The 15,307-nt window shown below is 51.7% G+C and overlaps 1 protein-coding gene across 1 annotated transcript in view; it reads left to right on the top strand.

Moving 5' to 3' along the window:
* The window catches only part of LOC117364758 (AP-1 complex subunit mu-1), a 96,670-nt gene continuing 81,363 nt past the window's right edge, over window positions 1-15,307 (top strand). The window contains exon 1 of the mRNA XM_033954354.1: window positions 1-161. Within this exon, the coding sequence (XP_033810245.1) occupies window positions 120-161 (42 nt within the window). The 5' untranslated portion in view covers window positions 1-119. The remainder of the gene's footprint in view (window positions 162-15,307) is intronic.

The following is a 15,307-nucleotide window of genomic DNA, read 5'->3' on the forward strand; positions in this document are numbered from 1 at the left end:
ACCCGTCTTCCGGAGCGTACAGATCGCTATGGTGAAATAACGGACGTGGTGGTAGGGCTGCAAGCGTAAAGAGAGAAGGAAGCGCAGGACGTGTTCAGTCAGTGGCTGGAGCCAGCATCATGTCTGCTAGTGCCGTTTACGTATTGGATCTAAAGGGCAAGGTGAGTAGGGCGAGGAAGGGATAGAAATGAGGGGTGATCCTGGAGTTTGACTGAGGGTTGAGGAACTCTTGGGGGCCACCACCCGCTGTCATGTGGTGCCTTGTATGATCTATTAATTATCGTTTTCACTTAGCAGGGAAAAGTGGGCGGTTATTAGGCTAGCAGTCACCTTTATGTTGTTATTATTTAAATGAAGGCAATGACTGGTTGATCCATTCAGTCTATGCAATTGCTCTGAATGCTTTGTAGATGCTAATCATTTAGTGTGACTATTTCTTCTTCCGGATTGTCTTACTTTTCCGCTTTTGTATTCCATCATCCTGGTTAGACAGCATGCAAGCTTTCTCACTTAGGGCTCGATATGTTAAACGCACCTAGCAAATTAGTGTATATTGTTAATAAATAGGTCCCGATCGTATAAAATGGCATCTACTCTTATGTCATGACTCCTTATACTGAACATTATTTCCTTGGCTTCATAGGGACAATCACATTCTTATAAGATAATAATGCTCTTCTATGAATGCAAAGAAATGCCAAAGACAAAAGAAAATGCTTTGTTATGCAACTTGATTTTCTTTAAGAATATGCAGAGTTGGCTAGAAAATATACAAAGGAGAGGGGTGGTTGTAACGGTATTTCTTTGCATACTTAAAATGAAAACAAAGAAATGTTCTTTGGACTATGTATGAATTTGCTTCCTTATTTGCAATTTTTTGCTACTTGTAAGGGAATGGGATTTATACCACATTTTTGTGGTTACAATCAAAGCAGTTAGTACTTATTTGTATCTGGGACAGTGGAGAGTTAAGTGATTTTCCCAGAGTCACAAGGAGATACAGTGGGAAACAAACCTAGTTCACCTGGATCTCAGGCTTCTGCACTCAGTGTTCTCCCCAGAAATTTTTCCAGCCGGGTGGCATGAAAAAGTAGCCGGTTTGCGCGCGAAGGGGGAAATTTGGTGGTGGGGAAAATTAACCCCCTCTTTTACTAAGGTGCTAACATTTTTAGCATGCGCAAACATCCGCACTACACGGGAAAACTAATGCCAGCTCAATGCTGGCATTAGCGTCTAGCGCGTGTGGTAATTCTGTGCGCGCTAAGCACACGCTAAAACCATTTTCGTGTAAATGTGTACTATTTTTATTAGTTAATTATTATTATTTTCCAATGCTCAATATGACTTCCTTTTTTAAGGTTTGACACTTGTGCCAGAATATTTTTACTTAATTTAAGAAGCATCCAATGCTAGAAGGGAATAATTAGATATTTGCCCTCTTTCAAATGGTATAGAGCAGGGATCTCAAAATCCCTCCTTGAGGGCCGCAATCCAGTTGGGTTTTCAGGATTTCCCCAATGAATATGCATTGAAAGCAGTGCATGCACATAGATCTCATGCATATTCATTGGGGAAATCCTGAAAACCTGACTGGATTGCGGCCCTCAAAGAGGGACTCTGAGACCCCTGGTATAGAGGTTTAAAAAAGGGAAAGGCGTTAATGAAGTCATTAGGTTCAATTTAGCCATTTATTTCTGCATGAATTTAAACAACTAAAAAAAAGATAAATATAGCTCATCCAGTCATACAAGAATGGCTCTACAGCAGGAGTGCCCACACTTTTTGGGCTTGCGAGCTACTTTTAAAATAACAAAGTCAAAATGATCTACCAACAATATAATTTAAAAAAACACAAAGCATACTGTACGCAGAGAAAATGTTAATTATCATTTATATTCCGCGAGTTTTCAAAGAGGTCAAGGCAGATGACTTTATGCAATGTCACCTCAGGAATAACTGTACAAAAATAAATAAATATACCCCCTCCCTTTTAACTAAACCACAATAGCGATTTTTAGCGCAGGGAGATGTGCTGAATGCCCTGCACTGCTCTCGATGCTCATAGGCTCCCTGCGCTAAAAAACACTATTGCGGTTTAGTAAAAGTGGGCCATAGTGCAAAATATAGACAGCAGATATAAATTCTCAAAATGGACACATTTTGATCACTAAATTGAAAATAAAATTATTTTTCCTACCTTTTTGTCTGGTGATTTCATGAGTCTCTGGTTGCATTTCCTTCTTCTGACTGTAAATCCAGTATTTCTTTCTTTCTACCACTTCCCTTTTCTTTCTGTCTCTTTCTCTCTCTCTCCCCCCTGACTGCCTGTTTCTCTCTCCCCATGCCCCTCTTTATTTCTGCCCTTCTTTCTCTCTCTCTCTCCCCCTGCCTGTCTTTCTTTCTCTCTCCCCCTGTCCTCCCCAAGCCATCACGCCGATTTCTCCACTTCCCCCATTCTTTCCCTACCCCCTAAGCCACCACGCCGATTTCTCCCTGCTGCTTCCCTGAGCTAGGCTAGGCACGTACAACGTCGGAGAGGAAGTTCCAGGCCAGCCGGGGAGGCAGGAAGAAAAAGATTGCAAAGGCAACGCAATCGACTCACATTGCCTTTGTGATCTACTGGTTGATCGCGATCGACCATTTGGGCACCCCTGCTGTTATGGTATCCTGTCCTGACCTGAGGAAAGGGGTTTAGTCCCAAAAAAACTGCCTTATTTCAATTTCCTATTTATAAACTTTAATTAATACAGTTACAATACTACTTGATTCTAGGTAAAGCAACAACAACAAAAAAAAATTTCTACCTTTTGTCGTTTCTGCTTTAATTATCTTCTCTTCAGTATTTATCCTCGCTCCCTTCCATGCAACATCTGTCTTCTCTTTGCCCCTTCCACCCAGCCTCTGCCCTCTCTCTCTCTCTACCCCTTCCATCTACTGTCCACCCTCTTTCTGCCCCTTGCATTCTCTTTCCACCCTCTCTGCCCTTTCCATCCAGTGTCCGCCCTTTCTCTGTTCTATATGGCATCTTCCCTCTTTCTATGTCCCTTCAATAAACTGTATATCCTGTGCCCTTTCTCTCCTTTGTACATGATTCATTTCAGCTTCACCCCTCCCCTATGCTCTGGCATCTCTCTCTTCTCCTTTCCTTCTTTCCTTCCTTCCCACTCCACCCCATGGTCTGGCATCTCTATCTCCTTCCCTTCTCTCCCCCATGCCCTAGCATCTCCCTCCTCCCCCATATGCGCTGACATCTCTTCCCCCCCCCATGGTCTGGTAGCTCCTTTCCTTTCCCTCCCTCCCATGGTCTTGGCATCTCTTGCCTCTCCTCTCCCTTCCCTAGTCTTCCTTCTCCCCTCTCTCTCCACAATTGGGTGCTGCTGCAGCAGCATTTCTCACCCCCTCCCCAATTGGGTGCTGCTGCAGCACTTCTCTTCCCCTCCCCCTCCCCAATTGGGTGCTGCTGCCGCACTTTTCTTCCACTCCTCAATTGGGTGCAGCAGCAGCAGCACTTCTCTTCCCCTCCCCAATTGGGTGCAGCAGCAGCTTTTCTCTCCCCCCCAATTGGGTGCACCAGCTTTTCTCTTCCCCCTCCCCCCCTAAAAAAAATTGGGTGCAGCAGCAACATTTCTCTTCCCTTCCCCAAAAAATGGATGCAGTAGCAGAATATTTTTCTTCCCCCTCCCCTCCCCTATTCGGTGCAACAGCATTTATCCCAGGACAAGCAGGCATGTGGGTGATGTCATCTACGGAGCCCCGATGCGGACAGCTTTTCAAGCAAACTTGATTGAAGATTTAAGTTTGCTCTGCTGCACCACGCATGCGTGCCTTCCTGCTCCACTAGAGGGCGCATCCCCTCCTCGTGGTCTCCAGTTCGTTTTTTCCGCGGAGCCTAGAAGTCGTGTATTTTTAGGCTCTGCCCCAAGTGCCTTCTAGCACCGCGTTTTTTCCTTATTTTTCCTTATTTTTTTACAGTTTAAAGTCGCTGTGCGCCTCTCTTTAGTTTTTTTTTCCTGCTTATCTTCGTTTTGAGGCAACCCGGAGGCTTCCGGGTTGTTGCGGCCGCGTGGCCACGTGGGCCGCAGCCGGTTTCATTTTCTATGTCCTGGCCTTTGACCGGTTTCAAAAAGTGCACCCGGTGCGAGCGGCTTCTCTCCATCACAGACCCGCATCGCCGGTGCATTCTCTGCCTGGGGGCCGATCATCAAACCAATTCCTGCCCCCAGTGCGCCACTTTCCAGAACCGGGCCCTCCGTCGAAGAAAAGCCCGCATGGCGGATCTTTTCGTCGCCGACCAGCCCTCTACCTTGGCCTCGAGGTCGGCCTCGGCCCCGGCCTTGACCTCGGCCTCGGGTACCTCGGCACCACCTCGAGAATCGACCCCCGAAGTCCTCAGGTACGCAGAAGTCCTCGGCTCCGGGTAAGTCCCCTCTTCCTTCATCAGGTTCCGCGCCGGCGAAGAAACCAACCTTGGGGACGCCGGCGGCGCATGGTGGAAGTTCCATGCCTACGGCCTCGACGAAGTCCTCCAAGTCCTCTGGACGTGCCTCCACCACCCGGGAATACTCAAAATCGAGGTCGCCCTCAGTGGAGTGCACAGCGGCATCGGACATGCCCTCGATGCTGTCCGTGCCCGTTTTTCAGGATATGCTCCGAGCGATGATCTCATCGGAGCTGTCCGCCGCGCTGGCCCACCTGCAAACGGCCTCGACCTTGCGTGCGCCGGACCAGCCTGAGCCTCGCGTCGAGCCCCCTCGGGGCAAGCTGCGCCAATCTCGCCGCATCTCATCCTCTTCGGATTCCTCGCCGAGGCGACCGGGACACTCTCCCCCCACGGACTGCCGCGGGGCAAAGCGTAGGTCTAAACAGATCGAACCCTCGCACCACCGGTCTTCTAAGAAGGCCCGAAGTTCTCCTACTCCCCGAGGCCGCTCCCCGACGTCCCGTGCGGGACCGCTGAGGGTAGCTGAGTTATCACTCTCCAACCCTCGGATTCTTCTGACTCCCCCTCGGTCCGGGGCTCCGGCCCGAGGTTCCAGGCTTTCGCCGAGGGAGTCCGAGTCCAGGTCTCCGACTCGACATCGGTCGGTGCCTCGTACCACGGCGGCGTCCCCGAGGGGCTCCTTGAGACGACGCAGGTCCTCGACTCCGGAACACTTTCGCAGTGTCTCCCCTGCCCGGGGTTCGAGCACCCACAGTTCTCCCACCAATCGCTGTTGGTGGAATCTTCCTTGAAAAAGGCTCACGCCTCCCAAGTCTCAGCTGCGGTCCCCCCCAGGTAGGGAGGGTCGGACCCTTGACAAATTCGGCAGGAGATTATACCAGAACTCTATGATGGCCTCGAGGGTGCAAAATTACACCTTCATGTTTACGTCCTACCTGAAACACCTGATTGAACTTTTGGGAGCCTTTGAGACGGACTTGCCGGCCTCCCGTCGAGGAGCGTTTGGCCTGCTCCTAGAGGATTTCTACAACCTACGCCTCCATTTATTCCATGCGGCCTATGATGGCTTCGAGCTTTCCTCCAGGGTGGCAGCCTTTGCTGTAGCCATGCGTCGCCTGGCTTGATTACGCCTAGTCGACATGGACCCCAACTTACAGGACCGGTTGGCTAACCTCCCTTGTGTGGGCAAGGAACTTTTTGATGATACCATCGAAGCGGCTACGAAACGCCTCTCTGAGCACGAGCGCTCGTTTGCGTCCCTTGTCCGGCCTAAGCCTAAACCTCCCGCCTCCAGACCGTTCCGGGCCCCTCTGCGCCGCTACCCACAAAAATCTACTTCTAGTTTCTCGGGTCTTCCCCCCCGACGCCATCAAGCTCATCCTCGGGCACTGCCCAAGTCACAGCCGCCTGCGGCTGCTAAACCATCTCCGTCCTTTTGACGGGATACGCGGATGGGGGCTGGCCCCCTCCGCCACAGTCCCAGGCCTCCTTCCCATCGGGGGTCGCCTCAGAGCCTTTTACCCTCGTTGGGAGCAAATCATGTCGGACGCATGGGTCCTTGGCGTGATCTCATCAGGATACTCTCTCAACTTTCGGGAGATTCCTCCAGACAGCCCTCCAAGTGTGTGCCCTCCCAATCGGGCTCAGTTGTCCCTCCTCTCGGAAGCTGGAGACCTGCTTCGCCTGCGGGCAGTGGAGGTGGTCCCCACCGACCAACGGGGGCAAGGTTTCTACTCCCGTTACTTCCTGGTACCGAAGAAGACGGGAGACCTGCGCCCGATTCTGGACTTGAGACGCCTGAACAAATTTCTGTGTGGGAAAAGTTTTGGATGCTTTCCCTCCCGATTCTCTACCCTCTGAGCGACGAGGGCGATTGGCTCTGCTCCCTCGATCTGAAGGAGGCCTACACACATATTCCAGTGCATCCCGCTTACCGCAGGTTCCTGCGGTTTCAGGTGGGAGACCTTCATTTACAATACCGAGTCCTCCCCTTTGGCCTGGCCTCGTCACCTCGGGTCTTCACAAAGTGCCTCGTGGTGGTCGCAGCTGCCTTGCGCTCTCAGGGCCTTCAGGTATTCCCCTACCTGGACGACTGGTTGATCAAAACCCCGTCCAGGGAGGGGGTTATCTCAGCGACCCGACAGACTATTATTTACCTTCAGGGTCTGGGGTTCGAGGTAAACTTTCTAAAATCCCAGCTGTGCCCCTCTCAGTCCTTACAGTTCATCGGGGCCATGCTGGACACGGTTCGCCTCCGTTCCTTCCTTCCCCCTCCGCGTCTGGAGGCGTTAGTAAGTCTGAGTCGACGGATTTCGCTGCTGACCTCGGTCTCAGCACAGCAGATGATGACGCTTCTGGGCCACATGGCCTCTACCGTCCACATCATACCCTTCGCCCGTCTCCATCTGTGGATTCCTCAATGGACCCTGGCCTCTCAATGGCGTCAGGATCAGGACCCGATCAACCGTCCCGTGACAGTGACTCCTTCCTTGCAACGATCGCTCCGCTGGTGGGCCGACTCTTCAAATCTTTCCAAAGGTTTGCTCTTTCTCGCCCCTCCACACAGCAAGATACTCACCACGGACTCGTCGGAGTATGCTTGGTTGGCTCATCTGGATGGCCTACGCACTCAGGGGATATGGTCAGCAGAGGACTGTCGCTGTCACATCAACGTGCTGGAACTTCGGGCCATCTATCTCGCCGCTGTGGCCTTTCAACATCTGCTCCACAATCGGGTGGTTCTCGTCCGTACCGACAACCAGGTGGCAATGTACTATGTAAACAAGCAAGGTGGGATGGGGTCTTGGTCCCTCTGTCAGGAAGCCCTGCGCCTCTGGAAGTGGGCGGTTTCCAACAACATCTTCCTTCGAGTGGTGTATATACAAGGAGAGCGGAATTGTCTGGCGGACAGACTCAGCCGCCTCCTCCAGCCGCACGAGTGGTCCCTGCATTCTCAGGCCTTGCGACAGGTGTTTGACAAGTGGAGGACTCCTCAGATAGATCTATTCGCTTCCCCGCTCAATCACAAACTGCCTCACTTCTGTTCCCGGATGTACTCCCCGGACCGTCTCGAGGCCGACACCTTCCTCCTGGATTGGGAGGGAAGGTTTCTGTACGCATTTCCGCCTTTTCCTCTGATTCTGCGGACGCTGGCCCATCTCAAATCGGTGCGAGCCACTCTGATCTTGATTGCCCCTCGGTGGCCTCGCCAGCCTTGGTTTTCCCTTCTACTTCAACTCAGTGTCAGGGATCCTCTGCTTCTGCCTCTGTTTCCCTCTATGCTATCTCAGAGTCAGGGTTCACTGTTACATCCCAATCTTCAGTCTCTTCATCTTACTGCTTGGTTTCTTTCCCCCTGACTTCCCTTCCGGTGTCTCAGTCAGTCAGGGAGATATTGGAGGCTTTGCGGAAGGCCTCGACTAGACTCTGCTATTCTCAGAAGTGGACTAGATTTTCGTCCTGGTGCTCCTCTCATCGGCAGGACCCTGTGTCAGTCCCCGTGTCTTCGGTTCTAGACTATTTACTTCATTTGTCTCATTCTGGCCTGAAGACCAATTCCATCCGTGTACATCTTAGTGCGATCGCCGCCTTCCATCAGCCCCTCGATGGCAAGTCTCTCCCCCTTCTTCCCTTGGTTTCCCGCTTCATGAAGGGTCTTTTGAATGTTCATCCTCCTCTCAAACCTCCCCCAGTGGTTTGGGATCTTAATGTGGTTCTGGCTCAACTTATGAAACCTCCGTTTGAGCCTCTGGATAAATGTCTTCTTAAATTTCTCATTTGGAAGGTGATCTTCCTGCTTGCTCTCACATCGGCTCGGAGAGTGAGTGAACTGCAGGCTTTGGTGTCGGACCCACCTTTCACTGTATTCCATCATGACAAGGTGGTTCTCCGCACCCATCCTAAGTTTTTGCCCAAGGTGGTTTCTGATTTTCATCTCAATCAGACCATTGTCTTGCCTGTATTCTTTCCCAAGCCCCACTCTCATCCGGGAGAGGTGGCGCTCCACACTCTTGACTGCAAAAGGGCGTTGGCTTTCTACCTCCAACGCACTCAGTCTCATCGGAAAGTTCCACAATTGTTTTTGTCATTTGACCCCAATTGGTTGGGACACCCAGTTTCCAAGCGCACCTTGTCCAACTGGTTGGCTGCTTGTATTTCCTTTTGCTATGCTCAGGCTGGTCTCGCGCTGCACGGTCGAGTTACGGGGCATAAAGTCCGAGCGATGGCAGCTTCGGTAGCTTTCCTCAGGTCCACGCCCATTGAGGAAATTTGCAAGGCTGCCACGTGGTCTTCGGTTCATACTTTCACCTCCCACTACTGTCTGGACAAACTGTCCAGAAGCGATGGCCGGTTTGGCCAATCGGTTTTGCGTAATCTGTTTGCTTAAATTGCCAACTTCCCTCCATCCCCTTTTTCATTAGCTTGGAGGTCAGCCACATGTGAGAATATCATGCCTGCTTGTCCTGGGATAAAGCACAGTTACTTACCGTAACAGATGTTATCCAGGGACAGCAGGCATATATTCTCACAACCCACCCGCCTCCCCGAGGTTGGCTTCTTTGCTGGATATGTGAACTGGAGACCATGAGGAGGGGATGCGCCCTCTAGTGGAGCAGGAAGGCACGCATGCGTGGTGCAGCAGAGCAAACTTAAATCTTCAATCAAGTTTGCTTGAAAAGCTGTCCGCATCGGGGCTCCGTAGATGACGTCACCCACATGTGAGAATATATGCCTGCTGTCCCTGGATAACACCTGTTACGGTAAGTAACTGTGCTTTCTCTGCCCATCCCTCCCAGCTCACAAACCCGGTAGTCGCTAGGCAAGTTGTAAGCTTCCCTCCATCGCTGACCTATCTTTCATAGATCAGCGATGGAGGGAAGCTTACAACTTGCTGCTTTTACTTGCTTCGGGCCTTCCTCTTTGCCGGGTCCTGCCTACTTTCTATTTCCGTGAAGGCAGAACCCGGCAGCGAGGAAGGCCCGAAGCAAGTAAAAGCAGTAAGTTATAAGCTTCCCTCCGGGGCTCTGTGTGCGTGCCGGCTTCCCTTCTCTCCGAAACCGGAAGTTGCGTCCCGTGGGGGGAGGGAAGAGAAGGGAAGCCGGCACGCACACAGAGCCCCGGAGGGAAGCTTACAACTTACTGCTTTTACTAGCTTCGGGCCTTCCTCACTGCCGGGTCCTGCCTTCATGGAAACAGAAATTAGGCAGGACCCAGCAACAGGAAGGCCCGAAGCAAGTAAAAGCATACTGGCAAAAAAAAAAAGGCAGTCAAACAAAATTTTTGGCGGAGTCAGCCCAGAAAGGAGCATCAGCGGCAGCTGAAAGATTCGCCGGGTGCTCATCTAAATTAGCTGGGCGATGCGCCCGGCTATAAGGCCCTGGGGAGAACACTGTGCACTATTAGGCTACTCTTTCACCTGCCTGACACTATTTGGCCATATTGTTTAAGCTCTTAAAGGAGTTGACTAAGAAGCCTGCAAAAACATTTTATTTTATTTTTTGCCTTTGACATCCGTTGTCATTTGATTTTTGTACACCCATTTGGCAAGGTTGCATAATTTGAATATGTTAAAAGGTAAACCATTCTATTTTGTGAAATAATAATTACACCAACAAAATGATAGACCATTCAATAAAGAATGTGGGGGAAGAGTTATATGCTTAACATTGTACTTAAATACATTGTTGGATCATTATTCAGCCTGTTGATGCACACATACGGAACTAGCTAATGTTAACACTTGCAGAGCAGCTGTTGCATTAAAGGTGGTGTACTGTAATAATATGCTTGCACTGGAAGTACTGATATTATTACTCATTCTGCCAAAAGTGAGTTTTAAGTTATTTGTGCATTATATTTGCACATGAAACTACATTGGTACTGCTATTACATTATGGCAGGAGAAAGGAAATATATATATACTAGAGACTTTTAAATACCTCGGTGGCATAAAAACAAAGTAAACAAGTCTCTTTCAATTGAAAGGAAGCTCTGGAATGATGGGGCATAGGATGAAGGCAAAATAATAGGAGTAACCTGAGGAAATACTTCTTTCTGGAAAGAATAGTAGATGCACAGGGTGTTGGAGGTGGTGGAGAAGAAGACTGTATCTAAATTCAGAAAAGCTTGGAAGAAGTACATAGGATCCCTAAGGGAGAGGAAGGGATAGTAGATAGCATGGATGGGCAGACTAAATAGGCCATATGGTCTTTATCTGCCTTCAATTTTCTCTCTGTTTCTCTGATATTACTCAAATGCATAAAAGTGCAGGGTAGTTATACCAGCAGTAACATTTATTTAGTGCACCTTAGTAAAAGGACCCCTGCATTTTTAGGACATCAGAGAGTCATGAACTTAAAATGGTAAAAGCGTGTTCCTAGAGAGTATCTCCCTTAGTGTGTCCAGACCTTCAAATTTCTTTCAATCATTTGCCCAATAGTTTGTTTCATATCCCATATGTGAAGTAAAAAATGACCTTTAAACCATCTTTAATAGTCTTTAAGCAGCAGGCAAGTATTTTTCAGAACTCTAAGACTGTTAGTGAAAGTTGTGCTCAGGTAGGTGGCCTATTAGTTCCACCACGTTATAGGGTTAAATATTTAGATGTTTTATGATTATTTCATGTTATATGTTACTAGTCTTTAAGCCTGTTACATTAACGGGTGCAAGAATAGATGTGTCTGTCTGTCTATGTTTCTTTCTCTCTCTCTCCTTGGCCACTGTCTGTGTCCTTCTATCTTCCCCCCTCCCGAGCAAAGCTGTCTGCCCCCAGCACACCCCTCCCCCCAAAGCAGCCCCCTTTCCCTCTCCCTATCTCTCCTTGGCCCCTTCTGTCTTCCCCCCACAGCAAAGATGTGTGTCCCTAGCACACTTCCCCCCCCAAAACAGCCCATTTTCCCTCTCCCTGTCTCTCCATGGTCCCTTCTGTCTTCGCCCTCCCCCCCCCCCCGAGCACAGCTGTCTGTCCCAAGCACACCCCTCCCCCCCAAAGCAGCCTCCTTTCCCTTTCCCCCTGTATTGGCCCCATTCTTACCCTCACTCCATCCCGGCGTCTTCTGGCCTGCTCCTCTTCAAAGCAGCCTGCGATCGTGGTGGCCGGCTTTAGCGAACCTCGCAGGCCGCTCTCCAACTCGGTAGCACGTTCCCTCTGACGCAATCCCGTGCGTCAGAGGGAACTGCTACTGAGTTTGGAGAGCGGCCTGCGCGGTTCGCTAAAGCCAGCCATGATCGCAGGCTGCTTTGGAAGAGGAGGAGAAATGGCGGTGGCGGTTGGTGAGTTGAAGCTCCAGTGTGTTCCTTGCCGCGGATGCAGGCTGGGAGAGAGCTTGCCTGCGCTTCGGTTTGGTGAGTGAGGGCGGGAGGAGGGGGAGTGGCCAGAGTGATCCCTGCAGCCGGGTTCTAAAATGGAACACGGCCACGGATCACACACCACAGCGGCAGGGATCACGCTTTTTTAAAAGCGCATTTGCCGCTAAGGTTTTATTATATAGGATGATGATATGAGCAGAATAGACTTGTTTCTCAGGGAGAATCCATGTAATCCTCCCTGTTATGTTTCCTCTCTAAGGCTGACCATTTGCTTTAATGCCAACTGAGGAATTTGAGGACAGCCCAGAGTGACAGGCTCTCAGTACGAAAAAAGTTTTTGTTTTATTTTTCAATATACCGTATTTTCGCGGATATAACGCGCACCATTGTAAAACGCGCACAGGGGTATAGCGCGCAGAAATCACGATGATATGTACAAAAACTTTTCTATACCGCGCTCAGGCATATAACGCGCATGCTGCCCGACTCTCCTCTGGCCACCCCGACTCTCCTTTCGCCCTCCCCGACTCTCATCTGGTTGCCCCGACTCACCCTGACTTTCGGTGCACTGCCCCGACTCTCCTCTGGTTGCCCCGACTCACCCTGACTTTCGGTGCACTGCCCCGACTCTCCTCTGGTTGCCCCGACTCACCGTTCACCCGCCCTGACTTTCGGTGCACTGCCCCGCCTCTCCGTGCCTGTCCCCCTTGAAGTCCTGTCCCCCCTTGAAGGTCTGCCTGTCCCCCCTTGAAGGTCTGCCTGTCCCCCCTTGAAGTCCTGTCCCCCTTGAAGGTCTGCCTGTCCCCCTTGAAGATCTGCCTGTCCCCCCTTGAAGTCCTGTCCCCATCCTGAAAGCCTGATGCCCCCCCTCGACGTCCGATTCTTCTCCCCCCTCGGCAGGACCACTCGCACCCCCACCCCGAAGGACCGCCGACTCCCCGACAATATTGGGCCAGGAGGGAGCCCAAATCCTCCTGGCCACGGCGACCCCCTAACCCCACCCCGCACTACATTACGGGCAGGAGGGATCCCAGGCCCTCCTGCCCTCGACGCAAACCCCCTCCCCCCAACGACCGCCCCCCCCCCAAGAACCTCCGCCCGTCCCCCAGCCGACCCGCGACCCCCCTGGCCGACCCCCACGACACCCCCACCCGCCTTCCCCGTACTTTGTGTAGTTGGGCCAGAAGGGAGCCCAAACCCTCCTGGCCACGGCGACCCCCTAACCCCACCCCGCACTACATTACGGGCAGGAGGGATCCCAGGCCCTCCTGCCCTCGACGCAAACCCCCCTCCCTCCAACGACCGCCCCCCCCCAAGAACCTCCGACCGACCCGCGACCCCCCTGGCCGACCCCCCCACCCCCCTTCCCCGTACCTTTGGAAGTTGGCCGGACAGACGGGAGCCAAACCCGCCTGTCCGGCAGGCAGCCAACGAAGGAATGAGGCCGGATTGGCCCATCCGTCCTAAAGCTCCGCCTACTGGTGGGGCCTAAGGCGCGTGGGCCAATCAGAATAGGCCCTGGAGCCTTAGGTCCCACCTGGGGGCGCGGCCTGAGACACATGGTCGGGTTTGGCCCATGTGCCTCAGGCCGCGCCCCCAGGTGGGACCTAAGGCTCCAGGGCCTATTCTGATTGGCCCACGCGCCTTAGGCCCCACCAGTAGGCGGAGCTTTAGGATGGATGGGCCAATCCGGCCTCATTCCTTCGTTGGCTGCCTGCCGGACAGGCGGGTTTGGCTCCCGTCTGTCCGGCCAACTTCCAAAGGTACGGGGAAGGGGGGTGGGGGGGTCGGCCAGGGGGGTCGCGGGTCGGTCGGAGGTTCTTGGGGGGGGACGGTCGTTGGAGGGAGGGGGGTTTGCGTCGAGGGCAGGAGGGCCTGGGATCCCTCCTGCCCGTAATGTAGTGCGGGGTGGGGTTAGGGGGTCGCCGTGGCCAGGAGGGTTTGGGCTCCCTTCTGGCCCAACTACACAAAGTACGGGGAAGGCGGGTGGGGGTGTCGTGGGGGTCGGCCAGGGGGGTCGCGGGTCGGCTGAGGGACGGGCGGAGGTTCTTGGGGGGGGGCGGTCGTTGGGGGGAGGGGGTTTGCGTCGAGGGCAGGAGGGCCTGGGATCCCTCCTGCCCGTAATGTAGTGCGGGGTGGGGTTAGGGGGTCGCCGTGGCCAGGAGGGTTTGGGCTCCCTCCTGGCCCGATATTGTTGGGGAGTCGGCGGTCCTTCGGGGTGAGGGTGCGAGTGGTCCTGCCGGGGGGGGGGATGTATCGGACGTCGGGGAGTCGGCCGGGCAAGAGGGCTTGGGCTCCCTCTTGCTCCGATCGTGGATGCGGGTGGGAGCGCGTGCGAGCGGTCGTTCGGGGTGGGGGTGCGAGCGGTCCTGCTGGGGGGGTGAATCGGGCGTCGGGCGGGGTGGGAACTATGTTTAAAAACTTTTGTATACCGCGCTCAGGCATATAACGCGCGAGGGGTATGCGCGGTACGTAAAATCACGTATAACGCGCGCGTTATATCCGCGAAAATACGGTAGTCCCTGCTAGCTCCATACACTTCATCCATTTTTCCTGCAATGACTTTAACCCCTTTGAAAATAATTCTTCTGTTTGACATCTTCATCACTTGAAAACTGCTGTCCATGGAGTGTGCATTGTTGTGAAGAGGCAGCATGCCTGTTATGTGTTTTCCTTATCCTTTCTCCTTGTTTGACTCTTGCAAAGCAATCATTGTGTTGGTGTAATCCTCCCCTGTGTAGCATGAACTACAGAAGCAAAAGTCTTTCATCGTCCCAGAAGACATTTGCCTGCAGATTTTTCTGTCTTTAACTTTTTTGGAGTGGGGAATGATTTGTGTTTCCACTCCATTGACTCTCTGTGATAGACCCAAGTATCATCTCAAGTCACCAAACGATGAAAAATTTTCATTTGGTTCTCATGGAGTATCCAAGTTCTCCTGACGGCACTGGAGCCTTGTGGCCTTCTAGCATGGCATTAGCATTCTTGGAACCCATCTTGCACTAACCTTGGACATGCCCAACTTTTCATGAATTGTTTTCCAAACTGTACCTGCCGAGGTGCTCATTTATTCAGCTATTCGGGAAACCTTAATTCGTCTGTCTGACAAAATTAAATCCTCAACTTCCATGTCCATTTCTGTGGAAGTTGTGTCCACAGGCTGTCCAGTGTGAGGGTCATCTTCAGTGGGCTCTACCACATTTAAACTGCTTGCTCCAAATTTTTACTTTGTAGGATGATGGGACAGACTCATCATAAACTGCAATCACAGTCTTGTGAAAAAAATTAGGACATCCCATGAAATATTCAGTTCTTTCTTAAGAAATGTTCACATGTCGATGTCAAATCTTTTATTTATCTCTGGAAAAGAAATTGATGTAATTGCAGGTAAACAACAAAAGTTTTCCTTGATTTACTCATGAAACAAAAGATATTCACAAAAATGTGCATTCAAACTGAGGAATAAATTAGGATACCCCTACATATCCTCCCACTTAAAGTGGCTCAAATCACACACAGATGTATCACATCAGGTGCACATGATTAGAACATCATTGC

Source organism: Geotrypetes seraphini, chromosome 8, assembly GCF_902459505.1.
Source record: "Geotrypetes seraphini chromosome 8, aGeoSer1.1, whole genome shotgun sequence".
Lineage (NCBI taxonomy): Eukaryota > Metazoa > Chordata > Amphibia > Gymnophiona > Dermophiidae > Geotrypetes > Geotrypetes seraphini.